This window comes from Melanostigma gelatinosum (assembly GCF_949748355.1).
Source record: "Melanostigma gelatinosum genome assembly, chromosome: 7".
Classification (NCBI taxonomy): Eukaryota; Metazoa; Chordata; class Actinopteri; order Perciformes; family Zoarcidae; genus Melanostigma; species Melanostigma gelatinosum.
In genome coordinates, this window is record NC_136640.1 from 21,373,327 (window position 1) to 21,401,310 (window position 27,984).

At 46.3% G+C, this 27,984-nt stretch overlaps 1 protein-coding gene across 2 annotated transcripts in view; it reads left to right on the top strand.

The window, feature by feature from the left end:
- The window catches only part of ryr1b (ryanodine receptor 1b (skeletal)), a 72,024-nt gene that overhangs the window by 16,905 nt on the left and 27,135 nt on the right, over positions 1-27,984 (top strand). The window contains exons 13-76 of one of the 2 annotated variants that reach the window (XM_079272536.1): positions 129-315; positions 1,606-1,741; positions 1,837-1,932; positions 2,280-2,398; positions 2,612-2,745; positions 2,863-3,104; positions 3,191-3,383; positions 3,946-4,162; positions 4,255-4,359; positions 4,726-4,829; positions 4,945-5,028; positions 5,114-5,273; positions 5,479-5,626; positions 5,720-5,925; positions 6,279-6,453; positions 6,605-6,813; positions 6,898-7,244; positions 7,609-7,744; positions 7,945-8,105; positions 9,307-9,469; positions 9,569-9,655; positions 10,200-10,426; positions 10,564-11,008; positions 11,095-11,649; positions 11,789-11,989; positions 12,124-12,235; positions 12,356-12,499; positions 12,657-12,930; positions 13,630-13,747; positions 13,878-14,010; positions 14,200-14,294; positions 14,395-14,530; positions 14,616-14,799; positions 15,076-15,187; positions 15,298-15,418; positions 15,520-15,695; positions 15,810-16,030; positions 16,321-16,411; positions 16,681-16,821; positions 16,938-17,101; positions 17,396-17,474; positions 17,584-17,673; positions 17,860-18,000; positions 18,670-18,747; positions 18,848-18,923; positions 19,024-19,147; positions 19,825-19,940; positions 20,054-20,121; positions 20,318-20,439; positions 20,681-20,730; positions 22,327-22,387; positions 22,485-22,611; positions 22,688-22,796; positions 22,875-22,956; positions 23,161-23,291; positions 23,399-23,719; positions 23,835-24,075; positions 24,784-24,871; positions 24,975-25,067; positions 25,467-25,481; positions 27,064-27,234; positions 27,315-27,374; positions 27,516-27,650; positions 27,782-27,894. In XM_079272536.1, coding sequence (XP_079128662.1) covers positions 129-315; positions 1,606-1,741; positions 1,837-1,932; positions 2,280-2,398; positions 2,612-2,745; positions 2,863-3,104; positions 3,191-3,383; positions 3,946-4,162; positions 4,255-4,359; positions 4,726-4,829; positions 4,945-5,028; positions 5,114-5,273; positions 5,479-5,626; positions 5,720-5,925; positions 6,279-6,453; positions 6,605-6,813; positions 6,898-7,244; positions 7,609-7,744; positions 7,945-8,105; positions 9,307-9,469; positions 9,569-9,655; positions 10,200-10,426; positions 10,564-11,008; positions 11,095-11,649; positions 11,789-11,989; positions 12,124-12,235; positions 12,356-12,499; positions 12,657-12,930; positions 13,630-13,747; positions 13,878-14,010; positions 14,200-14,294; positions 14,395-14,530; positions 14,616-14,799; positions 15,076-15,187; positions 15,298-15,418; positions 15,520-15,695; positions 15,810-16,030; positions 16,321-16,411; positions 16,681-16,821; positions 16,938-17,101; positions 17,396-17,474; positions 17,584-17,673; positions 17,860-18,000; positions 18,670-18,747; positions 18,848-18,923; positions 19,024-19,147; positions 19,825-19,940; positions 20,054-20,121; positions 20,318-20,439; positions 20,681-20,730; positions 22,327-22,387; positions 22,485-22,611; positions 22,688-22,796; positions 22,875-22,956; positions 23,161-23,291; positions 23,399-23,719; positions 23,835-24,075; positions 24,784-24,871; positions 24,975-25,067; positions 25,467-25,481; positions 27,064-27,234; positions 27,315-27,374; positions 27,516-27,650; positions 27,782-27,894 — 9,750 coding nt within the window. The remainder of the gene's footprint in view (positions 1-128; positions 316-1,605; positions 1,742-1,836; positions 1,933-2,279; positions 2,399-2,611; positions 2,746-2,862; positions 3,105-3,190; positions 3,384-3,945; positions 4,163-4,254; positions 4,360-4,725; positions 4,830-4,944; positions 5,029-5,113; positions 5,274-5,478; positions 5,627-5,719; positions 5,926-6,278; positions 6,454-6,604; positions 6,814-6,897; positions 7,245-7,608; positions 7,745-7,944; positions 8,106-9,306; positions 9,470-9,568; positions 9,656-10,199; positions 10,427-10,563; positions 11,009-11,094; positions 11,650-11,788; positions 11,990-12,123; positions 12,236-12,355; positions 12,500-12,656; positions 12,931-13,629; positions 13,748-13,877; positions 14,011-14,199; positions 14,295-14,394; positions 14,531-14,615; positions 14,800-15,075; positions 15,188-15,297; positions 15,419-15,519; positions 15,696-15,809; positions 16,031-16,320; positions 16,412-16,680; positions 16,822-16,937; positions 17,102-17,395; positions 17,475-17,583; positions 17,674-17,859; positions 18,001-18,669; positions 18,748-18,847; positions 18,924-19,023; positions 19,148-19,824; positions 19,941-20,053; positions 20,122-20,317; positions 20,440-20,680; positions 20,731-22,326; positions 22,388-22,484; positions 22,612-22,687; positions 22,797-22,874; positions 22,957-23,160; positions 23,292-23,398; positions 23,720-23,834; positions 24,076-24,783; positions 24,872-24,974; positions 25,068-25,466; positions 25,482-27,063; positions 27,235-27,314; positions 27,375-27,515; positions 27,651-27,781; positions 27,895-27,984) is intronic. The other variant, XM_079272537.1, reaches the window with a different exon arrangement.

Here is a 27,984-nt window from a genome sequence, read left to right on the forward strand (position 1 = left end):
GGGGGAATGAGTAGAACATTCGTCTTGACAGGAGACAGTGATGTTCATAATAGTTGATGTGACCATATTTTGATCTGAAACCTGCAAACTATGAAGTGGGATAAAGAAATGTTTGACATTTCTTCCAGGGGTTTGGATGCTCTGAAAGGGAAGAACAAGTCACCGGGGGTTGCGTGTCTTCCTCTGGAGGGGGTCATCCTCTCTCTTCAGGATCTCATCTTCTACTTTCGTCCTCCCGAGGAGGAACTGGAGCACGAGGAGAAGCAGACCAAACTTCGCTCCCTCCGCAACCGACAGAACCTCTTCCAAGAGGAGGTAATCTGCGAGCTATCTGCAAAGCCTCACACACTCTATTACGAGTCTTTGATGATTTTACCATCTGTTCCTATAACTAAAATAAATTCACTTGGCAAAGGGGAACTTTCACTTTGGAAGCACTGGGGACTTTTATGCTCTCATGCAGTTTTGTTAACTTTATAGCATCAATACACTTGTTGTTTTCATCACTGATGAGGACATTGTGCCAATTTACATTTAATCCCTGCATGTTTACCATAACCTCCATCACAAGTACCCTAACCTACATACCCAAACCCAACCCGTACCAAATCCTTAACCTGTAACTCTAACTTGCACCAAATTCCAAGTCTTAACCCAAGTGGACAAGAACACACGCAAGCATGCTCTATCTGTGAGGACTCCCAAACTATTTACCATTTTCAGAGCAATAACTCGGCAGGGATGCAAAACTCTTTGGCTCACCAAATGTATTTATTGTACTAGCACTGACGTTTTGCAGATTGAAAACACTGTTTAGGCAGCTGGGACTGCTCTATATTTAACCCACTGTGTTGGTTTAGATGCTGAAATGCTGAAGTTGAAATACAGAAATGTTTTAACTTCGAGTGATTGATTTTATTTCTGTACATTATCTAACATTGCTCGGCTGTTACAGAGGGCTCTGCAGCCGCAGCCTCTGAACGCTGACAGAATATGCAATTGGACTTAGAAAACGCCGAATCATTTGCTTTAACGAGCTTTAACGAGTTTGTTCATACAATGAGATATTGTTGAATACCACATCCATGAGGCGCTTCAGAGCAGACAGATAACAGCTATAGCAAAGTTCAAGCTGCATGCCAAGTTCATGAGCATTGTAATGTTGATTAACATCAACGGTGTTCTTTTGCCTAAATAATTATGAATACCACCAAATGAAAACTGAAGTGGTCAGGGTGGGGACCCATAGGTTTATGCATATTTCTCCTTGTTGCATTTAGGTTTGCTTTAAAAATGACCGATGCGTGTTAACTGGAGCTGAAGTTACACCTAAAACTCAAGTCAGTGTCCTGGGATGGTGTGCTCAGAAAATGTCAAATTTTCGGGTAAAATGATACAGAGTGAGGACCCGAATTGAAATAATGATCAGCGTTTTACCCTCACTTGAACATCACAAGGTCATGCCAAACCCAAACAGTTGATTGACCTAGAGTAGACCTAACCTCTAACCTCAACACTAAAGCCACACTACTGCCAGCAATGTAAACAAAATACCGATATAAAAAATAACGCTCTCCCCCTCGTGTTTCTGTTTCTCTTCCTCAGGGAATGATCACCATCGTGCTGGAGTGCATCGACCGGCTGAACGTGTACAACACTGCTGCCCACTTCTCTGAATTTGCCGGGGAGGAAGCTGCAGAGTCCTGGAAGGAGATTGTCAACCTTCTTTACGAGCTGCTGGGTAGAACAATCACTGTGAACGTGAAGTACAAATGATACGCCGTCTGTACTGAGTAAAGTAACATGAATTCACACTCTTGTGTTTCCGCTGAACAGCTTCTCTAATCAGGGGGAACCGCTCTAATTGCGCGTTGTTCTGTGACAACCTGGACTGGCTGGTCAGCAAGCTGGACCGTCTGGAGGCGTCCTCAGGTACCTGCCTCACATATTCACTGATACCCCCCCCCCCCAACTTGAAGTCGGTCTTTAGAAATGGCTATTTGCTTAAACCTGTAGACCTTTGTGAGCTAATGACAAACATGATTTGAATATAACTCTTATCAGAATACATAATGACTTGACTTGTATGCACTTAGTTAGGAAGTGATGTTATGGTTGAGCCATTTATTTCTTTTGAACCGTGTTCTCATTTGTGATATGTTTTAATTTAATAGCTTTATTACTTCATTATTGTCTATTTTTGATGCAGTAACTGTCACTGCTGTTAAAAAGTGATATAAACAAAGAATTGATCATATTCCTCCTCTCTATACACGTAGGTATTCTTGAGGTGCTGTACTGTGTGCTAATTGAAAGCCCTGAGGTTCTGAACATCATCCAGGAGAACCACATCAAATCGATCATCTCTCTCCTGGACAAGCACGGACGGAACCACAAGGTTTGTCTCTTCTCGCTGCCAGGAGCAGGGTGGGGGAGTAACGGCTCCGGCACTTAAACGGACACTTCTGCAGGCGGGGATTTGGAAAGTTACAGCATCCTGAAAGTGTATTTGGCTCATAAAAAACGCTTCTTGGTTATGGAATTCCTTCAGCGATTGTAGCCAGTGAACACTACATTTAAACATAGCGGTGATTGTAATGTCTGTCTTTAGGTCCTGGATGTCCTGCGCTCTCTCTGTGTGTGTAATGGTGTCGCTGTGAGGTCCAACCAGAACCTCATCACTGAAAACTTGCTGCCGGGTCGTGACCTCTTGCTGCAGACCAGCATCGTAAACTATGTCACCAGGTACTTGAGCGGCTGTTAGTTGTCAGGGTCTTTCTCCTGTGAAAATAAGGTCATCGACCCCTCAGCCAAAATGGTAGTTGTCTGAAAAAGTCAATTTCATTTCTCTTCTGCGCTCAGTTTGAGACCCAACATCTTCCTGGGTACATGCGAGGGGTCCACGCAGTACAAGAAATGGTACTTTGAGATGATGGTAGACTACGTGGAACCCTTTGTTACGGCGGAGGCCAGCCACCTGCGTGTGGGCTGGGCTATGACCGAGGGCTACAGCCCCTACCCTGGAGGAGGAGAAGGCTGGGGAGGCAACGGTGTGGGAGATGACCTCTACTCCTATGGCTACGATGGACTGCATCTCTGGTCAGGTGAGATGATTGGCCTGACTTATTCGCTCTATGTCCCATGATGCTGTACGTGTTGTTCTTTGACTCGCTCGTTCTCTGCCGTTCAGGCACCGTACCTCGCCAGGTGGCTGCGCCCAGCGCACACGCCCTGGCTGCAGACGACGTCGTCAGCTGCTGTCTGGATCTGAGCGTGCCCAGCATCTCCTTCCGTATTAACGGCCACCCAGTTCAGGGCATGTTTGAAAACTTCAACGTGGACGGCCTCTTCTTCCCCGTCATCAGCTTCTCTGCTGGAGTCAAGTAAGTACAACATAAAGATTGCATTCCTGTATTTTATACATTTTATTTCTATTTCTGTTGGGTTATTATTACTTGCTAATTTTATTGGTTCACATGTTAACGTCTTTATTTAACCAGTACAACAGGAAATGAATGTAACAAATATGAATGCAATGCAATTATGCAGGCGCAGATGCAGATTTAAGAGTTTCTCACGTTGTCTGGATGCGCCACAGAATGAAGACAGAAAAACTGGCAGAATATTAAAAATACACGACTTCTAATTCAATTACTTTCTTTAAATGATCTCTCAAATAATCCCTCTAAAGCCTCCAGTGTCCCACAGAAGACATTTTATAGCTGCTGTGCGTGTGCGTGTGTGTGTGTGTGTGTGTGTGATGATCGTCACAGTGCTGAGATGGGGCTATTGGTTAATTGACTGACGAGAGCAGGGAGGGAAACACTCAGGAATTGGCGCAGAGAATAAATCAATTATTCCTTCATTATGATTCCTGTACAGATCAGGTCACTGTTGCCATAAAGGATTTAAGCAGCATATAAATATCTGCGTCTGTCGCCTCAGGGCTCGGTTCCTCCTTGGCGGCCGTCATGGCGACTTCAAGTTCATGCCCCCGCCCGGGTACGCCCCGTGCTACGAGGCCCTGCTGCCCAGAGACAGGATGCGTATTGAACCCATCAAGGAGTACAAGCACGACTTCCAAGGCGTGCGCAACCTGCTGGGTCCCACGCTGTCCCTCACCCACACCTCCTTCACCCCCTGCCCCGTGGACACTGTTCAGGTAAAAGCTCCAAACCTCAAATGGGACTGGCGTCAGGGTTCCTCATATGATCGTTTGTTTGCGTTTGCTGACTTCCCTTTGCTTTCGTTTAGATCGTGTTGCCGCCCCACTTGGAGCGTATCCGAGAGAAGCTGGCAGAGAATATTCACGAGCTCTGGGCTGTCACCCGCATCGAGCAGGGCTGGACCTATGGGGGCGTGAGTACTGAGCCAGCACTGCGGTACAGACGCAACAGAATGGGAGGATTGATTCTACGACCTCACATTGAGATGATTTGGAGCTCTTGAGTAATGTGGGAGTAATAGTTCAAAATGCTACTGTGTGTATTAATTTCACAATAAAGGTCAGACCGTAGTCCATAATCTATAGGGGCCCAGTATCTGACTATGCACTTCAAAAAGACTTTATTATTATTATTATATTCTGAAATAAATCCTGATGACTTGATTGATGTATCGACCAGATACTGAGGCTGGGTCTGAGGCAAAGAACGCACACATTAATCATAAGTTAGCGGTTGTTTTTTTGACGAGTGAGTAATCTCCAGTCATCTTCCTCCACAGTTCAGAGATGACAACAAGAAGCTCCATCCTTGTCTGGTGGACTTCCAGAGTCTCCCTGAACCAGAGAGGAACTACAACCTGCAGATGTCTGGCGAGACTCTCAAGTGAGTTTGTGATGGAGGTTCTGTCGAGGTTTCTGTCTGAGAGATGTGTCCAAGGACATCAAATGTGTGCTCCTACCCTCACCATCGTTGATATTGTGCCTTGTTTTTACCACAGGACTCTCTTGGCGCTGGGTTGCCACGTTGGTATGGGTGATGAGAAAGCAGAGGAGAATCTCAAGAAGATCAAGCTGCCCAAGACGTATGACGACAGATATTATAGTTGTATAAACGTTCCACGTGGTCTTTTCTGTTTGCCTGAATATGAACTTTCGTCTGTCCTCTAGCTATGTGATGAGCAATGCATTCAAGCCTGCCCCCCTTGACCTCAACCATGTCAAACTGACGCCAAACCAGAACCAGCTTGTAGAAAAACTGGCAGAAAATGGGCATAACGTTTGGGCAAGGGACCGGGTACGACAAGGATGGACCTACAGTATTGTGCAGGTATCAATTTCAAATTTTTCAATCAATCTTTTTATTTTCACTTTTAGTCTTTGGAGATTCATTTATATCACCTCAATTCTCTTAATTCTCTTAAGACCATGTCCATTTATAGGTAGAATCCAATGTCGGCTAAGCCTTGGTGCCATTCCAGTGTTAAAGATTGTTTTTGTTTTTACATCACGTCGTATTCTGTTACGCTTCTCAGGACATCCTGAATAAGCGAAACCCTCGTCTGGTACCTTACAACCTGCTGGACGAGAAAACTAAGAAAACCAACCGAGACAGCGTCAACAACGCCGTCCGCACCCTCATCGGCTATGGCTACAACATTGAGCCTCCAGATCAGGAGAGCAGTGAGTCGACATGTGTTTATTTAATCCTGAATCTCATTGACTTCTCAGATATCTCCATCCTTCTTAATCTCATCTGTCATCTTTCCCCTGCAGCTGGTCATGGCCTGGAGAACTCCCGCGGGGACAAAGTACGGATCTTCAGGGCAGAGAGGTCGTACGCCGTCACCCAAGGGAAGTGGTACTTTGAGTTCGAGGCTGTGACCACGGGGGAGATGAGAGTGGGCTGGGCACGTCCTAGTGTCCGCTCTGACACTGAGCTGGGAGCAGATGAACTGGCCTACGTCTTCAACGGCAACAAGGTCAGTCCGCAACTTTCGCCCAAATGAAACCAGTGTCCGTGTGATTTCATAGATAGTGAGCTGTTTAAAGTTCTTTCCAAAACTTTGATTCATATCTCATCGGTTCAAACTAAAAAGGAGAATTTTGAAGAATTGAATATGTGCTGCCCCTTAAATTGTACGTGTGGCTTGAAAATAAAGCAAACCTCAGTGTTATCAAGTCCAACATTCAGTTGGGCAACACCAAGACATGTCTAAGTACCCAGAAAGGATTACTAGAGCACACCGTAGCCTGACAGGGATGTCTCTCTTTTTATTCTTTGAAGGGAAACTTAAAGTAATATTTTATAAATCACTTATTGAACCCTTTCCAGGCTCAGAGATGGCACGCTGGCAATGATTCCTTCGGTCGCCAGTGGCTGTCCGGTGATGTCGTCGGCTGTATGATCGACCTGACTGAGATGAACATCATGTTCACACTCAACGGAGAGATGCTGATCAGTGACTCGGGCTCGGACATGGCGTTCAAAGACATTGAAATTGGGGAAGGTAAGAGTCGCTATGTGATCAGCATTAGTAGCAGTAACGGAAAGGAAGTATCTGTTGACATCAAACATACAGGATACAGGATATTAGCACAGCTTCACAGTGACATAGTAAATACTTTAAGCAATAACCTTCCTGTGTTTCTACCCCTCAGGTTTTATACCGGTGTGCACCCTGGGCCTGTCTCAGGTTGGAAGGATTAATCTTGGGCAGAATGTCAGCAGCTTGCGCTACTTTGCCATCTGTGGCCTGCAGGAAGGATTCGAACCTTTTGCCATCAACATGAAGCGAGACATAACCATGTGGTTCAGTAAAAGTCTGCCCCAGTTCGTGCCTGTACCCTCCGATCACAATCATATTGAGGTGATTACTCAGTGACACTTTTAATGTCTGATGAATGAATAAAACCGGATCATTTATTCATCTTTTAAACATCATGTCTCCCAGGTCTCGCGCGTGGACGGGACTGTGGACAGCGCCCCCTGTCTGAAGCTGACCCACAGGACCTTTGGCTCGCAGAACGCCAACACAGATATGATGTTCCTCCGACTCAGCATGCCCGTCCAGTTCCACGAGATCTTCAAGTTCCAGGCGGGCACGACCCCTCTCACCCGTGCCCTCACCATACCAGAGGAGGAAGTGACAGTGGTGGAGCCCGACTCGGAGTTCGAGGTTCTGAAGAAGTCGGCCGGCCGCAAGGAGCAGGACGATGAAAAGAAGGAGCCATCTGTACTGAAGGAGATCTCTGTGGAAAACGAGAAGGACACAGCGTCAGAAAAGGGAAAGAAAAAAGGGTAAGTGTGGAGTCTCTTTAGAGGAGAGGAACAAGCCTGCTGAGCATTAAAGGTGCAGCTGATTATGTAAAGAATTCATCCATCTTCTCTGTACAAAGACAAAACATGGGCCAGGGAGGAGCATCCCTTCTCCACTAATTGAGTTGCTTCATTTGCTATTCATTTAAAACTGAATATAAAATGACAAACTCAACAATCTACAGTTTTTCCTCTTTTCCTTGTGTTCCCTTTGTTTTTGTTGCTTGTGCTACGTGCAGTTCGCTGACGTGACATTATGTGGTTTCAGATCAGTTCTTCAAGCATTACCTTTAAAATCATTTCGCAGTGAAGCGTCCAAATATACGTTATCCTTTTTGCACATTAGATTCTTCTTCAAGGCCAAGAAGGTTGCCATGACACCTCTTTACCCTCCTCCTCCTCCTGCGATGGTGCCCCGGTTGGTGGAAGATGTGGTCCCTGATGACAGAGATGACCCTGAGTTCATCCAGAATACCACCACTGTAAGCTGAACACTACCACTGCTCATGCTGGATTTAAAATGATCCCTCCAGTTTGTGCAAAGTCCCTGCGTAAGACAAACTGCTGAGCCTGCTCATGAGGACTTAACTGTGCATTAGGTGCCATCATTCTATTTTAAGTCATCTTAGGGTCTCTAGATAATCCAATATTACTGCTCCTAAATGTCTCACTCTATTTCCAGTATTACTACTCGTTGAGGATCTTTGCTGGGCAGGAGCCGTCTGGTGTGTGGGTCGGCTGGGTCACTCCTGACTACCACCAGTACGATCCAACCTTTGACCTCTCCAAAGTGCGCAGCGTCACTGTTACTGTGGGAGATGACAAAGGCAACATACATGACAGGTTAGTCATCATCTGAATGGTATTATATTAACGGGAGCAACGTCTCCCGGAGCTGCTGCAGGCTCTCCTGTGGGTGAATTAGTTTAGCAGATTATTAGTGGGACTTTCAGCAGGTGGTTTGAATTTTGCGTTTATAACCGCTGACTGAAAATTTGGATTATGTGGACCCAGTCGTAGAGGTGAAATGGCGTCCCCTATTTATTTGGAGCATGTGTCCATTTCTTCAACGTTGCACCATTTTTTAAAATGTAAGTTATGTGATTCAGCCTCGCTGTGTCATTCATTCACACGCGCGTTAGAGTAAGGACAAAGGGCAGTAAAAAACATGTCTCTTTCTACTATGTGCTTTACTTCTGGTGATTGCATTCACCCTTCAAAAAAATCATAAAAGTGGTGTTCAGATCGTCTTGCTGGACATAAAATTGTGTTTGCCACAGAGTTTATTTTCTGCAATGATCTGAAATCCATTAGAAAAATTGCGTTGGCTTTTTGACAAGAGAACCAGTGCGACGCTAACTCCTTGAGTTGCCCTACAGAAACACGGCATCCCTGCAGCACTCTATTTCACAGCTTTAAAGAGGCAATGTCAAGAAAGGACACTGGATGAGGAGACGTGACTGTTTTATGTTCTATGGCGCTGAGTGTTTGTTTCATTGCTTGACGTTTGTTCACCAATCATGTGCTGGAAACGTGGTGCAGCTCTGATTATTCACAATAATCAGGCAACTGAAGCCCCAAAGCTGGAAGTTTCCAGATAGTATTGGTGTGCACTGTGCAGTCCATTGAGTGTGTACAAGAAAGTGAACAGTAAATGGTCTGTTCTTAAAAAATATCTTGAAAGTTATCGAAATAGAGTTTTTAAGGGAGAAGTAGCTTCCAAGTTTGGTTAATAAGGGAAGTTATAAGCTTTTAATTGGTTCTCCTGTTGAAAGGCCTGATTCATTTGCAGACTTTAAATTGTGCAGACTTATAAGTATTACAGTATTATAAGTTCTCTGTCCTCGAGACGAGAGGCAGCTCATTGAGCTGCTGGAGGATGGAGGGGAAACCCTGTTTCGACTTGACTAATTCTCCCCTTTTGTTTTGTTGTTGTCTGTCTGTGTTGTAACTGAGCACTTCGGGTCATCTGCATAATGTGTCAGCTGCATGAGAGAAAGAAAACAAGATGCTTTTTACCGTCGTGTTTGCTGTTTCCCTGCAGCATGAAGCACAGTAACTGTTACATGGTGTGGGGAGGAGACCTGGTCAGCAATCAGCAGACCCACTTCAGCCAGGAGGACATGGTGATTGGCTGCTTGGTCGACCTGGCAACAGGCCTCATGACCTTTACAGCCAACGGAAAAGAGATCAACGCCTTCTACCAGGTAAGGAAAGGCTACACGGTATAGTTTGTGTGTGTGTTTGTATCTCGGATGAGTTATTTTCCACTGTGGAGCTGTAAAACCAGAGATGTTTTGTTTCAGGTGGAGCCCAACACCAAGCTGTTCCCTGCCGTCTTCGTTCAGCCCTCCAATCAGAACATGGTGCAGCTGGAGCTGGGCAAACTCAAGGTACGACACTACTTTTGCTCACACACTACAGAAAGACGGGAGTCATCTTTTTTTCCTCTTCCGATCCATCTTCTCCAACTTTCTTGCTTAAAATATGTCTTCGCGCCTACTTCCTCTCATACCTCATTCAGGTCGACGTCATAACTTGGGTCCAACTTGCGTTGGCGGTTTATCGTGCCGGCCGACCCTCAACCCTCGACCCTCGACCCTCGACCCTCGACCCTCGGTTTAACACGATGGACAATGTGTCTCATTAATGTAAACATATATATTTTAGACGTACGGAAAGGTAGCTGGAAAGATCTAAGGGTGCATATGTGATCAAAATGTGCATAGACAGAAAGAAGTGAAATGTACCTGCTGACGAGTCTCTGCTGACCAGAAATTATAGTTTGAACCTACATCTAGAAAGCCCCATTCTTTTATTTCTTGCGTTTGTTTAATTGCCGCGTTTTCTCGCTTTCTTCCTTTTTAAAGTCTCACTGTTTTTTCTCTCTCTATGATCATCTATACCTCCTACCCTCTTGCTCTTTCTCCCTCTCAGAACATCATGCCCATCTCAGCCGCCATGTTCCACAGCGAGCGTAACAACCCGGTCCCCCAGTTCCCTCCCAGGCTGGATGTCCAGATGCTGACCCCGGTTATCTGGAGTCGTATGCCCAATCACTTCCTCAACCCGGAGGTGGGCAGAGTGAGCGAGAGGTTGGGCTGGATGGTGGAGTGTACTGAGCCTCTCATCATGATGGCTCTGCACATCCCAGAGGAGAACAGGTCAGAGACGGCAGCGGGTTAGTTATAGGGGGGGGGGGGGGGGGGGGAATAGCAGGTTATTATATTTTCTTTCTCAGGGTTTTGATGATTGCTCACCATGATCGGTTTTGATCCTTGAGTCTGTCCTTGTCTCTCAGGTGTATTGACATCCTGGAGCTGTCGGAGCGTCAGGATCTGATGAAGTTCCACTACCACACCCTCATGCTCTACTGCGCCGTGTGCGCACTCGGCAACAACCGAGTGGCCCACGCGCTGTGTAGCCACGTGGACGAGTCCCAGCTCTTCTACTCCACCGAGAACACCTACCTGCCCGGACCCCTCCGCAGCGGCTACTACGACCTGCTCATCAGCATCCACCTGGAGTCGGCCAAGCGGGCACGCCTGGGCACCAACAGGGAGTTTATCGTCCCCATGTCTGCAGAGACGCTCAGCATCCACCTCTATCCTGATGCGAAGAAGGCCCATTCTCTCCCCGGCGTCGGCCTAACCACCTGCTTACGGCCCAAACTGCATTTCTCGTCCATCAACTTCGTCGGCATGGACCCTGACTTGTACACCATGAGTCCTGTTTTCCCCCTGCAGGTAAGAGACAAGAGACGGGTTGCGTTGGAAAAATGTAATGAAACTTTAGTTGCATTTTGCTGATATTCTTCTCTTTGCCCCTTTAGGCGCTGAAGACCAGGGCGATTAGCATGTTAACAGAGGCCGTGCTGGATGGGAGCCAGGCCATGCGGGATCCAGTAGGAGGCAGCGTGGAGTTCCACTTCGTCCCAATCCTGAAGCTGATCAGTACGCTGCTCATGATGGGAATCTTCAACGACGAGGACACGAAGCACATCCTCAAGATGATCGATCCAAATGTTTTCAGTGGAAAGGAGGTGGAGGAGGAGGAGGAGGGAGAGAAAGCTGAGGAGGGTGGAGCTGCCGATGAAGCAAAGGAAGAGGAGGACGCTGAGGCCGACCTCGAGGATGAAGGGGTCGGTGACGAGGAAGAGGAGCTGAAAGATTTAGGAGGAGAGCGTAAGGAGGCGGATGCTGAGTCTAAGGAGGAAGGAGAGGTGGAGGAGAAGGAGGAGGGAGAGGCCAAAGGAGTAAAAGTGGATGTAGAGAAGACAGAGGAGGAGAAGGAGATCGAGGCAGTGGAGGCAGAAGTGAAAGATGAAGAGGAGGGTCTGGAGGAGGGATTGCTCCAGATGAAGCTACCGGAGTCTGTCAAACTGCAGGTCACTGTATTTTATATTCAAACACTGCTATTCATCTGTATGCATCTGCACAGTATTCACATCCTCACAATATCTGTTAAATATCTGTTACGTATTCTACATCTTAAACTCTTCGTCCCATCTCCTCTACCTCTCTCAGATGTGCACACTGCTGCAGTACTTCTGTGACTGCGAGCTGCGACACAGAGTGGAGGGCATCATGGCCTACTCCGACCAGTTCGTCAACGACATTCAGAAGAACCAACGCGTCCGCTACAACCTGTTAATGAGGGCCTTCACCATGTCGGCTGCCGAGACTGCACGCAAGACCCGCGAGTTCCGTTCACCACCACAGGACCAGGTACCGATGAACCAGAGTTATTAACGCTCTGTATTTTAACCCGAAGAAACCTTTGGAAATGTATGAAATGAAACGCCTCATTCAAAATGAGAAGAGGCTAAATATGCTGATATCTTACTGTGTTCCTCTTCAAGGTTCTCCTGCTGACCAACTTTAAGCACAGTCCAGAGGATGAGAACAGTCCAGTGCCCGAGGAGGTGCGGGACACTCTGGCAGAGTTCCACAATGACCTCCTTCTTCACTGCGGTGAGAAGTCCTTTACAGAGATTGCGTGTTTTTTTTGTTTTTTTTACTCTGCAGGTGTGGATGACTTTTCATATTTAAGCGTTTTGGGCTCTTCGTGCTGAATTCCCATTTCACTCTCAGGCATACATGTTGAGGAGGAGGCGGAGGAAGAGGAGGTGGACTCCTCGCTGAGGGGCATGCTTGTCAGTCTGGTCGATAAGATCAGGAGCTTGCGCAAGAAGAAGGAGGAGGAGAAGCCGGAGGTCGAGGAGGAAGCAAAGCCCAGTAAGAGGAGCAGCCGAATTGTATTTGACGGACTTGATTAATTGGCAACTTCAGTCCCAAAAAATTTGCAAAATCAGCCTTTTATTAATCCATAACAATCCAACAGATGATATTACATAACAAACACACTGTACCTGTTTGCGTCCACTCCAATAAGGCTCCCTTCAGGAACTGATCTCCCACACCATGATCCACTGGGCCCAGGAGTCGTTCATTCAGAACCCCGAGCTGGTGCGCTTGATGTTCAGCCTGCTCCACCGGCAGTACGACGGCCTCGGCGAGCTGATCCGAGCGCTGCCCAAAGCCTACGCCATCAATGCAGTGTCCGTTCAGGACACCATGGACCTGCTCGAGTGCTTGGGACAGATCCGGTCGCTGCTCATTGTCCAGATGGGCCCGGAGGAGGAGCGGCTCATGATCCAGAGCATCGGGTCAGTATGAGCTCATGCATCAGTAGTTGTGATCAAGATGGCACATGTGATATGGATATCATTGTTTTGATATAAAGCACACCTAACACTGACCTGCCCCCTGTCATTTTCTACATTATCTTTAGGAAAAATAGATTTACAAGCAAGGCGTCCAGATGAACAGATGTTTGGCATTTTAATAACCGCTTGTAAAAAAGCGCTCACAGGGCGCTGGCTGCTTCCTGAACCCCTCCACGATACAAGAGTGGCTAGATATAGTAAATGACATCTATGTTATGGAAAGAATTACCTTTTCTCTTCGTCTGTGGTTCAGATATGGAAAACCCTTACGGCCTAATTTTGTGTAGATATCGAATGAATGACCCTGTGACGTTGTTTCAGCTCAGCGAACCTCATCGACTTCTATTCCATTCTCTTTTAAGTCCCCCCCCCCGACTGATTTTTTCATTGCTTATGCGTGCACACTCTACCTTTCCCTAAATGTAGAAAGTTACCCAATTTTGAAAAGTTGTGGACGGCAGAAGAAAGAATATTACCCCTGGGCTGATGTTTAGTGATCTAAGCTACTGCCCCAAAATAAAGAATTCCAACAACAAAAAGAATCTCCAGGCACATCCCGCCCTAACATCTCAATCTGCAATTATTTTCCAATGTTTCATCAGAATTTAACCAGAAAATATGTTTTTGTTATTCTTTCAGGAACATCATGAACAACAAGGTGTTCTACCAACACCCCAATCTGATGCGAGCTCTTGGTATGCATGAGACGGTCATGGAAGTGATGGTCAATGTGCTGGGTGGAGGAGGAGACTCAAAGGTAACGGAGATGATTTTCAGTCTCAGTTTATCTTCTTATTCAGTCAAACCGGTATAACTGTCCTGTTGGACATTTGAATTCACTACAGCCTGGAGGGGACTGACCTGATCTTTTCACCATTTCTCTCCAGGAGATTCGATTCCCCCATATGGTGACCAACTGCTGTCGTTTCCTGTGCTACTTCTGTCGCATCAGCCGACAGAACCAGCGCTCCATGTTTGACCATCTGAGCTACCTGCTGCAGAACAGCGGCATCGGCTTGGGTCAGTACCCGCTATTACACTCTTCCAGATTTTATTTAGAAATATGGATTCCCTAAGCTGTTTTCATAATCAGCAGCCCTGTGAAAGTTTCCCCTGACAGTAGAAAACATATAGAACAAGATAGAATGACTAGCTTGTATCTTAAGCAAAGAACAAACAAATGCAGACTTCCTTGTTTTACATTTGCAGGCATGCGTGGGTCCACACCTCTGGATGTGGCTGCATCTTCTTGCATTGACAACAATGAGCTGGCCTTGGCGCTACAAGAGCAGGACCTGGAAATGGTAGGAGAAAATCAAAAAAAGACGACAAGAAAGAAACGCACGAATGGCCTCGTTAGCTCACCGTCTCTCTCTGTGTCTCCTCACATGCGTGGTGATGCAGGTGGTGACATACCTGGCGGGCTGCGGCCTGCAGATGTGTCCAATGCTCCTCTCGAAGGGCTACCCTGACATCGGCTGGAACCCCTGTGGAGGAGAGAGATACCTGGACTTCCTCCGCTTCGCTGTCTTTGTTAACGGTCAGCAACCCTCCATGTAGCGGTTTGCATTTGTTGCTTTGAGTTGACTGTAACCGTCACTGACTGATTCGCACGGCCTTCACAGGAGAGAGCGTGGAGGAGAACGCCAACGTCGTGGTGCGTCTGCTCATCCGGCGGCCCGAGTGCTTCGGCCCGGCCCTGAGAGGAGAGGGCGGGAACGGTCTGCTGGCTGCCATGGAGGAGGCCATCAAGATCTCAGAGGACCCGGCAAGGGACGGACCCACTGTCAAAAAAGACAGACGCTTCATGTAAGTGTCGGCACAAGGGATGTCAACGGTTAACCACCAAGAGAACATTCGTTAACCCTTTACACAGTGAAAAGAAAACACCTCTTTCATGTCACGTTTTTTGTAGTTCGTCACCGGTTAATGAGTGTCGGGCTAACAAATGCAAAATCAACCAAACATCCCTTGTTGGCGCAGTAGATGTGACACGGGCTGCACCGTTTGACTCAACAGATATCATTTCAGACAAATGATTTACATTATGATAAAGCTATGCGATCGTGTTCTGTTGATTGGCAGGTTCGGTGGTGAGGAACAGCAGGAGGAGAACCGCGTCCATCTGGGAAATGCCATCATGTCCTTCTACTCGGCCCTCATCGATCTGCTGGGTCGCTGCGCCCCCGAGATGCATGTGAGTAGAACGGCTTTTCACAATATTGATTTCTCTTGAGCCTCCAAGGCGCTCCGGCTCAGCGCGGCGGTTGGTCTCACGCAGTGTGTCGTAAATGTTCACGTCCACAGCTGATCCAAGCCGGCAAAGGTGAAGCTCTCAGAATCAGGGCCATCCTGAGGTCTCTGGTGCCCATAGAGGATCTGGTGGGAGTCATCAGCTTATCCGTGCAGATTCCTGCCCTTGGGAAAGGTAAGACACTCAGTTGGAGTCATGTATGGACGTGCTGTGCAAGTGTGCACTATTTGGGCACATTTTGTTATTCTCCTGCATTTGATTTCTTCCGTCCAAAGCCGCAGACGGGCAGATCATTGAGCCTAAGATGTCCGCCAGTTTTGTGCCGGACCACAAGGCCTCCATGGTGCTGTTCCTCGACAGAGTGTACGGTATCGAGAACCAGGACTTCATGCTTCATGTGCTGGAGGTTGGCTTCCTGCCTGACATGAGAGCTGCAGCCTCTCTGGACACGGTGACTATGAAAAGACACAGCGAAACAGCAAAGAGATGTCACTTACTACTCCGTCCGTCTCCAAAGTATTGCACGGGGTACAAATGTTTCTTCTGTCTCCCGCTGTGATTCTAGGTGTCATTCAGTACGACTGAGATGGCCCTGGCCCTGAACCGCTACCTCTGTTCGGCCGTGTTGCCTCTGCTCACCAAGTGCGCCCCGTTGTTTGCTGGGTCGGACCACCGGGCCATCATGATCGACTCCATGCTCCACACCATCTACCGCCTGTCCCGCGGCCGAGCCCTCACCAAGGCTCAGAGGGACGTCATCGAGGAGTGCCTCATGTCGCTCTGCAAGTCAGTACCAATCCCCACCCAACCCATAGTTAGGGTTGGGTGCAGAATTCAACTAAACCTACAACTAAATCTAGGTTGTCGGTATTACAGAGAGAGTAAAGTACCGTAGCACCACTGGGCAGGTGGACCGAATTCCAGATGTTGGTTCAAATGTTATCGGTACCCAACTCTTTTAACAATAAAAAGATTTAATTCGAAACATATTTCACAATAATATAGAAACCCGAAAGAAACAACATCCATTTCCAAACAGCTCGATTCCTCATGAAGCATTTCGATGACGTTCACAGGTACCTTCGGCCCTCCATGCTGCAGCATCTGCTTCGACGGCTGGTATTTGATGTGCCCATCCTCAACGAATACGCAAAGATGCCTCTCAAGGTTGGCCTGCCATTTACTTCTATTGTATTTGCTTCTTTTCATTTTATAACAATGAAAACTGATATTATTAGACCTTTTATAGAAACAAAAAGAAATGCAACGTATATACACCCAATCTGTGTTTAACAAACAATCAATTCAAACACAATAATGTATGCATTACATCACAGTGATTATTGCATTTTCTTGTACAGTAATTAAATAGCTTTCTTGGGATTACCATGTATTAAATATATATTTTATTTCGATCTGTAATTTAATTGTTTCAGCTGTTGACCAATCACTATGAGCGCTGCTGGAAGTACTACTGCTTGCCTAACGGATGGGCTAATTTCGGGGTGACGTCAGAGGAGGAGCTGCATCTGTCTCGTAAACTATTTTGGGGGATCTTTGAGTCTCTGGCGCACAAGGTGAGAGAGGAATCTCTTGGTGTCCACGCACAGTGGTCAAACCAGTGTGATCGCGCAGGTTTTAAAGCTTGTGTCACTGTCAACGTGACGTCTCCGCTGTCATCCTGAAATTCCAGAAATACGACGCAGAGCTCTTCAAGATCGCCATGCCCTGCCTCTGCGCTATAGCAGGAGCCATCCCGCCCGACTACGTGGACGCCACCTACTCCTCTCACGTGGAGAAGAAGGCCTCTGTGGATGCCGAAGGCAACTTCGACCCCAAACCAGTGGAGACCACCAAGTGAGCAGAGAAATGCAAGACAGTACACAAATAGTTCACACAAGTTCCAATACTCATCGTTCTTTAAAGGAATACTTTACACAGTGAGCATTTGTATCATCAAATATTCACCTTTGCCCAGATTCATTTGGGCAATTTGATGTGATTTCTCACGCCTCATTTTCAAAATAAAAATAAGTAACTGTGAGGAAGACAGCTGAGGTGACGTGACCTAAGCACGAACAGGGAATTACACACGTAATCCACAAGTTTAATAGTGACCTCACACTAAATATGAATGTAACTTATTCACAGCACCATCATCCCAGAGAGGCTGGACGCCTTCATCAACAAGTTTGCAGAGCACACTCATGACAGATGGGCCTTTGAGAAGGTCAGTTACCAAACATGTAAATCAGCAGACATGGAAGTGCTCGTTTGTCTTTTTGAAATGGTTTTTCCACTTTGTATTAATTATCTCAATGGTTGAAATTTATTTTCAGATTCAGAACAACTGGACCTACGGAGAGGCGCTGGATGAGAACGCTAAGTCTCACCCAATGCTGCGGCCGTACAAAACCTTCTCTGAAAAGGTAATGATTCTTCTGTCCGGTCTGAATCCTGATCATTCAGTACCCTCTATACACGGGTACTGAACTTTAGCCAAGCAGGATTAAACAAGTATTCCTGAGCCGTGAGTGTCTCATCTCTGATTCACCACATTCTGAATACAGTGTGTTGTTGACAGGCTCACTGTTGCTCTTCTCTCTGTTTCTCAGGACAAGGAGATTTATCGTTGGCCCTTCAAAGAGTCCGTCAAAGCCATGCTGGCCTGGGAGTGGACCTTGGATAAAGCCAGGGACGGGGAGGGAGAAGTGGAGAAGAAGGCCGCCACACGCAAGATCTCCCAAACTGCTCAGGTAAAAGAGAGAGGAGTGAAAACACCACTCGGTGGTAAGTGGCTCTGGAAAGCTACATTTTATTTGTGCAGCCTGTCCTCTTTCCATAGCGGTGAGGAGGTTGCAGGACTCCATCTGTTTGGTGACACCAGGAAGCTTAACATCCTCCTGTATCATCTTTTCATACATTCATACATGTTCTGTTATATGTGTAAATTGTCATATGAGTTGCCTATGTTGTAATTTGATTATATTACTCCATACACACGACATCTATTGCACGCCTGTCTTTCCTGTGGGAGGGATCCCTTCTCAATTGCTCTTCCTGAGGTTTCTTTCCCTGTTTAAGGGTTTTTTGGGGAGTTTTTCCTTATCTGCGCTGAGGGTCTTAGGACAGAACGTGTCTAATGTTGTACCGACTGAAGCAAATTTGTGATTTGTGACATTGGACTATATAAATAAACGTGGCTGTCCCTCCAGGTCTAAAAAAGGGGTGAAAATAATCCGACCTATCTGTTCAAGTACACACTTGTGACCCATTGAAATCAGTATTCTTAAACCTTCTGCACTTGTGCACATTTAAATGGGGGAAACAATGGTGAAAGAGTTCTCTTTTTGTGGGAACCTCCTGGAGTCCTCCCTAAACCTCACACGGAAAACCACATCTCTGTATGTGTTTTCTGTCTTCAGGCCACTTATGATCCCAGTCACGGCTACAACCCTCAGCCAATTGATATCGCAGGAATGGCCCTGTCCAGAGAGCTACAGGTGCGTACCTTTCCGTCACAGCACAGGTAACTGTAGGTCTCATATTTTGGTTGGACTGTCAGGAGCCTGACTATATAACGTCGTCACCCTCACCGTGCAGTCTATGGCCGAGCAGCTGGCTGAGAACTACCACAACACCTGGGGCAGGAAGAAGAAGCTGGAGATACAGTCCAAAGGTAAGAGGGGTTTTCTATGACACATCCTAATCTGAGGAGTTTGTTTTTAGTGATCATTGCTAGTTTGCGGTCTGTTGAGTCCATAAATCACCTCTGTTAGGTGGTGGCACCCATCCTCTGCTCGTCCCGTATGACACGCTGACGGCTAAGGAGAAGGCCAGGGACAGGGAGAAGGCCCAGGACCTGCTCAAGTTCCTGCAGCTCAATGGATATGCTGTGACGAGGTAAGCAGGATGTTCTCACCGGTTCATTCAAGATTAGAGCAGAGATGGATAGAACATAGAACGTTTCCTCTGACTCCTCCCTGTTGTGCATAAAGAGGTTTTTCATGCGTTTTGCATTACATAGGGACAATCTAAGGCGCTCAAATAATAATTACTGTTCCTGGTTTGTATTGGTCTGTAGACCTGACGGGGTGAAACAGTTTGAGCTGAGTTAGCCGTAGCTCTGTGAGTCATCTAGATTTAGCGAGCTGGCCGTCTAAACATCAACAGAACTTTTATAACTAGGCCAATACCAGATATTACTCTCTTCATAATTTGGCCGAACAGGATGGAAATTGTCTGTGAGACAAACAGATTAACCCCATGAAACATGGGGGAAAATGACATGAGTGAAGATCTACGCTCACCCAACTTTACACCTTTGAGATCGCTCCCAAGTGTCGTCGTCTTTTCTTCTTTTTTTTGAGAAACGACTAACAACGATGAGATTACTTCAGAGACACACAGTAAATGAAGTAAAATGTTAAAAACCAGCAAACAACAGCTATAATTGAAGACATTTTATTATAAATATTATAAAGAATATAAAGAAAACGTATGTTGCTGCATAACAGGAACGGCCCAGTTCTGTCCATGTGTCGCGCTCTCTCTATATTTCATTATTCCTCTCTCTTCAGGGGACTGAAGGACATGGAGCAGGACATTTCCTCCATTGAGAAGCGTTTCGCCTACGGCTTCCTCCAGAAGCTGCTTAAATGGATGGACATCGCCCAGGAGTTCATTGCTCATCTCGGTACTGTGCTTTGAGAGACTTCTAACTTTGAACTGCACACCATTTAATCAACATGTTCATCAACATGCTCCTTTTGAGGGCTGTCTTGATTTGAATCCTGTTGTTTTGAACAGAGGCCGTGGTCAGCAGCGGTAGAGTGGAGAAGTCGCCACATGAACAAGAGATCAAATTCTTTGCCAAGGTGAGCTGTTACAGAAGCTAACCCGTGTAGGGATCCAGTCTTGGTGAAATACATGTAATTGTTGCCAGAAACGTTGGTTTGTAGTCGCCATCCTGTTCATGAACACAGAAACATGGAGCCTGTTTAATGGCATGATGACGTGTTTCTTCGGTAGTTATGTTCTGCAGTTCATATTTCGTCTGGTTATTTTGTATAGATCCTCCTGCCGCTGGTCAATCAATACTTCAAGAACCACTGCCTGTACTTCCTCTCCACTCCCGCTAAAGTCTTGGGTAGTGGAGGGCATTCCTCCAACAAGGAGAAGGAGATGATTGCAAGGTATGAAGCTTTAGAACCCAAAGACTGGTATGTTCTCTGAATGACCTGTTCCAGCTTTCCTCTCGTACAGTACTGTGACCGTGTCGGCGCTCTTCCCTGTGTCTCCATCTCTCTCCTATTGTGCAATATCCAGTTAAAAATCCTTGACCTCCCTTTTGCTTTCTGTGTCACTTCAAACATCTTTCCTGCCCTGTTTCCCTCTACCGTTCTCCCTCCTTCTCTTTTTCTCCTCCGACCTCAGTATCTTCTGTAAGTTGGGGGCTTTGGTGAGGCACAGAGTTTCTCTTTTTGGTAAGGAACCTGCATGGTGGCGTCACGCCCTCTCACCATCTCTGTCCCTCTGTTGAATCAGTTTTCCCTTTCTGAATTGTCTTTCACTTCCTCTTCCTTCCTACCGTCCCATTGATATATGTCATGATGTTATTCCGTACATTGTATCACACACTCTGTCCTCCCCACACTCTCATCCCTCCCTTACTGCTTACTGGATCTACCCGTCTGCTCTGTCTTAAGCTCCACTTCTGCTTGCCTTTGATTTTTTTTTTTTCATGAAACTCGACATAGATTCACAACTAAAACTCTGTGTTTGCACAAAAGCAGAAATATGATTATGCATTCTATGTGTCAGATTTATGAAGCCACTCATAAGCCTGATTGTGTTTAATAAATCTCAATCGTTGTGGAGTCCCATAACGATTGAGATTTATTAAACACAATGTGTTTAATACGTGCACAAGCCTCATTAGTTCTCATACGAGTAGCCATAAATGGATCACCTTAAATGTATCACATGTATCTGAAAACAATCATCGTGGTGATACGTCCGTCTTCATTATTAAACACCTCACAGGTGATCAATGACCATTCATTGAGCTCGTCTTCAGGACAAAGCTAAACGATCATGAACTCGGGGAGATGATGGCTTGGATGCCTCGGATTCTCATTTTACAGAATGCTGTAGATTGCAAAAATTATAAAACATCAGTGAAACTGTAAAATAATCGACAAAATGTTTCACTTCAATGTGACATCATCTTATATTTCATGTCCAGCGTATCATTTCACCAGCAGCGAGGCACATTCTCACCGCACTTTCTTCTCTTATAAATTTATAATTTATAAGTGCATCGTTCACACATCTGGGCCCAGGTGTTGATACAGTTGTACTTTTCAGTGTTGTATTACTCGATTGGTCTGAAGACCTCTTTTTGAAAGTCTCTGCTCAGAATGGACTGCATTGCTTGTTTATTTCAAGACGACAACTGCAGGGATATGACAAACAACTGCCTGAGCATTGTCTCATAGAAAACTAAGGAACATTCCCACGTGTAGAATTCCCCTCCGCGATGCCGTTTCATAATTTCATCAGGACATTTCTTATGGTACTCTCATACATGCACACATAGACCGTACATGTGGCATTAAAAGAGGTGAATGAAGAGGGATCTTCATGTGTTTTCTGTGCGTGTTTTTATGGGAATGTGGATCTTTCAGATAAATCTGGTTTGCCTGTTCAACATTTTATCTTCTGTTCGGCAGTATGTGTTTTAACCTCACTGGCAAGTACATGATCGTCAATGCAAAACTGCAGACAAGCTGTAAAGTTTTAAACGGAGCGCATAGCACACCATAGCAATGTGTGATTCAACTGTTTCATAATTACGTGTTTAAGTTGTCTCAGTTATGTAATGAGTCAAAATGAATGGTTTTAATGTCATTTTGAGTTTGCTCATTGTTTTTTAACACGCACTACCGTCACTGTTTGTGCTTTCTGTTTTTAGTGGAGTGCTTAACTCTTAAGACTGTGAATAAATCTGTCCTTTACAGTAAATTGAGCTCTATTATAAAGTGGACGTCTCTGACACATCTTTGCGCTGTTGTTTTCAGGAACAGATGCAGGCGCAGTGGTAAACTGCCTGCACATCCTCTCACGATCGCTGGATGCCAGGTAACTCACAATCTGTCCACATCACAAACCCCAGGCAGAAAGAAAATGGAAACGAAACATCCGAGATGATGATATATTTTGCGTCCTCGTCTTTAAGGACCGTTATGAAATCGGGCCCTGAGATTGTCAAGGCCGTCCTGCGGCAGTTCTTTGAGAGTGCTGCCGATGACATTGAGAAGATGGTTGAGAATCTGAAACTGGGCAAAGTGTCCAGTCGGAACCAGGTGAGAGACGGCTCCCAACCGCTTTGTTCATCTTCCCTTTGAGCGGATATGTGTACATGTGTCTGTGTTCCTGTAGGTCAAGGGTGTGTCCCAGAACATCAACTACACCACCAATGCCCTGCTGCCAGTCCTCACCTCACTGTTCGACCACATCGCCCAGCACCAGTTTGGGGATGACGTGATGTGTGAGTGAACGGGTCATGGCTCGCCCGTTGTGGCTCTTGACTCATAGCTAATGCAATGCCTCTTCTCTGCATCCTCAGTGGACGACCTGCAAATATCCTGCTACCGTTTGATGTGCAGTATCTACTCTCTGGGCACAGTGAAGACTCCACATGTAGAGAAGTGAGTGGAGACCTCTGGATCTGTGAAAGTGTCTTTGGCAATTAGCTTTTATATCGGATTTGATTGTCAAGTCCAAATTCCACACGCCCTCAATCCTGATTCCCTTCATTCACAGGAAAAACTGCGTGAAGATCATTAAACAGAGAACAAATAGCATGCTTTCAAAGATTGATTTTGACATTTCATTATTTTTCTCTTCTGCAGGCAGCGACCAGCTCTTGGCGAGTGTCTGGCCCACTTAGCAGCTGCTATGCCGGTGGCCTTCCTTGAGCCATCGCTGAATGAGTTCAACATGTTTTCTGTTTATACCACCAAGACTCCCAGAGAGAGAACCCGTGAGTTTTCGCCTTGTTTTCCTCCCCAGCACAACATTACCCTAGAGTTGGTTGATAATACATTGTTTCTACATTTCTTTTCGTCCGTCTACTCTCTCCGTCTTCAGTTCTGGGTCTTCCCAGCCAAGTGGAGGAGCTGTGCACGGACATCCCAGAGCTGGAGGTCCTGATGAAGGAGATCCATGACTTGGCTGAGTCCGGGGCTCGCTACACAGAAATGCCCCACGTGATTGAGATCACCCTGCCCATGCTGTGTAACTACCTCCCACGCTGGTGGGAGAGGGGCCCGGAGAACTTCCCCGAGATGGAGGGCCAGCTGTGCACCTCCATCACCTCCGAGCAGCTCAACCAGCTGCTGGGCAGCATCATGAAGATTGTGGTTAACAACCTGGGTATAGACGAGGCCTCCTGGATGAAGAGATTGGCAGGTCAGAAGATTCTCAATGCGATGCGACACATCTTCTTTTTCACATGTTGTTCATCTCCTATTTGGAGACGACCACGCAGACTCTTACTGCTGTTTCCTGTGCGCCCCTTGTCCAGTGTTTTCCCAGCCCATCGTCAGCAGGGCTAAACCAGAGATGCTTAAATCCCACTTCATCCCCACCATGGAAAAGCTGAAGAAGCGCACAGGTAAGGTGGTGGCGGAGGAGGATCAGCTGCGCATGGAGGGCAAGATAGAGGTGGACAGCGAAAACGGGACCATCAGAGACGAGTTCGCTGTGCTGTGTCGGGACCTGTATGCTCTCTACCCTTTGCTCATCCGCTACGTGGACAATAACAGGTAGCTGAACTCACGAGGACACGATGAATGTGTGAAACGCATTATTGCTGTATGTCGTTCGTATCACAGTTTGAGATTTAGTTGACACTTTTGTCCTGAGTGACTCACAATCAGTGAGCATTGTCTTTCTTTGAGAATACTATTCCTGTGTTCTATTTGGAGACTAAAGCACGTCTTTGACTGAAGATGTATAAGTGTTCAGTGCTTCATCAGCATGGTGACAAGTGGCAAAGCTTCAGACTTCATCAAATTACAGCTTTAAATCGACAAATAGAAAACCTGGAATACAATATATCTACCAAAGCAGAGTCGTTATTCTGGATTCATTTAGATAAATTATTCTAGGTACATTTACAAAAATCATGAATGTGATCAGGTTATTTCTGACAAAGAGCACAAAAAATAAACCATGTTGAGCAGCCTTGTCATGGGCATGTTTAAGTACAATATATATGAAAAGGGAAAACTTTCAGTGTTTGCAGTTGGTGGTGCTTGTGGTTCCCTAAAGCAAGTTTAAAGATACCATGGAAACTGCTCATAGAAATCACGTCTGCAACTCTAAGAGGATCAATATTATAATTCAACTCCTATCTGTGAAAAGGACACATATAAGGCATTTGACTTGTTTGCAGAAGACCCATCTTGAAGCAGGACTTGCAGACTGTGATTCGAGTGCTTGAATGTATCCATTGCTGTCTCTGCCTGCAGGGCGAGGTGGTTGACCTGTCCCGACCCAGATGCTGAGGAGCTTTTCAGGATGGTGGGAGAGGTCTTCATCTTCTGGTCCAAATCCCACGTGAGTCTCTCTGTGTTCTGTGGGTCTTTTCTTCTTCTTTCTATTTGGTGAATTGTGTCCGTCCTTTGCCGTCTACCACCTTTCTTTGTGTTGTTCGTCACAGAACTTTAAGAGGGAGGAGCAGAACTTTGTGGTGATGAATGAGATCAACAACATGTCCTTCCTGACTGCTGACAGTAAGAGCAAGATGAGCAAGGTGAGAGCGGACAAGCAGACAAAATGGCCAAGAAGAACATAGCCTTTTACTCAATAAGATGTTTTATTCACTCACTCCATATCTTGAGCTGTAACACAAACTCTAATAATTAATATTTCACTCACACCACCCATTCCAAGCGGGTAAGACTTTAAATGAAACCCCTCTTCATCCATTCTCAGCTGTTATTTCCTTTCTTTCCTTAAATGGATGAGAACGTCCGGTAAATAATAACCCTTTTCTGGAATTGTTCGAGTGCTCTGCCTTTACATAACTAACACCTCTTCCTCTTCCAGGACCATGTAAGTGGCAGTACACAGTGTTCAGGCAGGAGCAGGAGTGTTGCTAACTGTGTTTTCTCCTTATATCCTGTGTCGGGGTTGGACGCTGGGCCTCTAGGCCGGAGATGGAGAGGTTAGACTGTGTTTGTGCACGAGCGCTGTGCTGATCGCATGGCACCCTGAGTTTTGGGAGGCATTTCATCAAGCGCTCCCATGGAACCTCCACACTTCTTAAAACACAGACCCCAATATTCACACACATACTGTGCATCGAGGCAAACAGGGTTACAAACACTATCAGTGGAAGAATCACAACAATAGTAACAGCAATGTTCCAATAATGCCGATCAATGGGTGGTATAATCATGTTTAAATGTAGATTTAGTTGAAACTGCTTCTGTAATGAATGTTTTCTGTGAGTGGGACACATTTGAGTGCTGTTGAGCGTGACTGGGCGTGTGTTCTTATCTTTGTGTATATGTGTGCGTAGGGGTCTGGAGCGGCTTGATGAAAGCTCTTTGCCGTAGATCGTAGTGGCCTGAGAGGTTCCATGGCGCTCGGCTGAGCTGCTGCGTGTGTCTTTGTTTGGAGCGTGCACTCCTGCAGCTGAGCGCCATCGCCCCCTACCTGTCTGTTGATTAATGCACAGTTTGCCTTCAGATCGTGCCCGTTGGACACAGTTGTGGAGCCCACGCTACTGTGCCGTCTGTGATGTTGAGACGTTGTTGTTGACGCTTGGATTTCTTTCAGCTTCTTGTGGTAAAGATTCCTGCGCAGGGGGACTCTTCTCTTTTGAATATTATCATCGGCTTCGTCTTCACCACCTGTTTACACCCCCCAAAAAAACTACCATTCTCCACTGTCGCCATTCGCTTGATTCATCAGCAGCGTATGTCGGCGAGGGGAAACTGAAGCTAGCTCGACATCACCAGTCATCTACTAACTGGACTCGTCCCTCCATATCTAATTCATTGACACCATTAAAAGGTTAAATCGTTGAGTCTCTGATGTTCTTCCTTTTGTGGTTGCTGTAAGATGAATATGAAAAACCTCCTCTCCTGGGCTCTCAGATGGGCATTACTGTGGTAAGCTGCTGTTGCCTGATCCTCACAGCGGCCTCTCTCTGGCCAAAGAGCAGTGTGGACCCACAGAGGCACACTCCTGAGGGCAGAGGGGTTGCTGTAAAGGCCAGACAACAGTCGGTAATGAGCACTGGCCGCCTCAGGACAGGAGCGTGTGAGAAGAGCTCCAGGAGCTGACCCCCCCCCTCATAGACTTGTGCATCGACAGGATGTGCCCTGTCTGGCCACTGCACTACTAACAGTGAGGCTGCTTTGTGTGTATCGACTGCAGCTGATGCAGCAGTGAAGCACCTGAAGCGCCACCACAAGTCCATATTCATGAGAAAACGTGTCGTTCGATTTCAGCAGAATTACTTTCACTTGTCGATCCACTTCATCAGCATGTTGTGCGTCAACCGTTACTCGACAGCTGGTTCTTGGCTTCTCATTGTGTCCATTTTCTGTTATGTTTTGTGTTAGAAGTAGTCTTACGTCGTTTTTTTTTTTGTCTGATATTTGTCTAATATTCTAGAAAGCTTCCGATTGTCACAAAAATATTTTCTGAAAAGGAAATGTTTGAGGTTTGAGGTGTGAGGCGCAGGGGCTTCAGTGGAACAGTGATGGATCGGTCTGAACTTTTCTTTCTGTCCGTAGTCCGGAGGCTCAGAGCAGGAGCGTACCAAGAAGAAGCGGCGGGGGGATCGCTACTCCGTGCAGACCTCGCTTATCGTTGCAGCGTTAAAAAAGATGCTTCCTATCGGCCTCAACATGTGCTCTCCGGCAGACCAGGAGCTCATCAACCTCGCCAAGCTCAGATACTCACTGGTACTTTGAAGTGTTCGAAGTCAACTTTTTGAACAAATAGATTCTGAGTGTCGCTTGAATCTTGGCCTCTTTCCTTGTAGAAAGACACAGATGAAGAGGTGAGGGAGTTCTTGAACAACAATCTGCATCTGCAAGGCAAGGTGAGGAGACCTTTTAATTGTTTCACATATTGAAGATGATGGTAGAAATGAAAAATGTAAAAATAGCAGGGGGGTTCAGGCCAATACAGACACCTGCGAGGGTTTAAACACGCAGCCTACATATTTGCCCTTTGGCTTCAGGTGGAGGACCCCGCTATGCGCTGGCAGATGTCCCTTTATAAGGAGCTGTCCGGAAAGGCTGAGGATGCTGAGGACCCTGAGAAGGTGGTGAAAAGGGTTCAAGAGGTGTCTGCTGTCCTTTACCACATTGAGGTGGTGAGTAAAGGACACAAGCTCAAGTGCTCTGCGAGCAAACACACATGACTGTATTGAAGGCATTGTCTTGACAAGCTTTTGCTGCAAAAATGAGGATTTGTTGGGTCGACGCTTTTTCTCTCTCTCTCTAGACGGAGCATCCCTTCAAGTCGAAGAAAATGGTGTGGCACAAGCTGCTGTCCAAACAGCGTCGCAGGGCCGTGGTAGCCTGCTTCAGGATGACGCCCCTATACAACATCCCTGCGTAATGATTCCCCTCATACTCAACAACAAACAAAACACTCAATAAAATAATCTGAAGGCTTTACATGACAACTGTCTCCTCTCCTCTCAC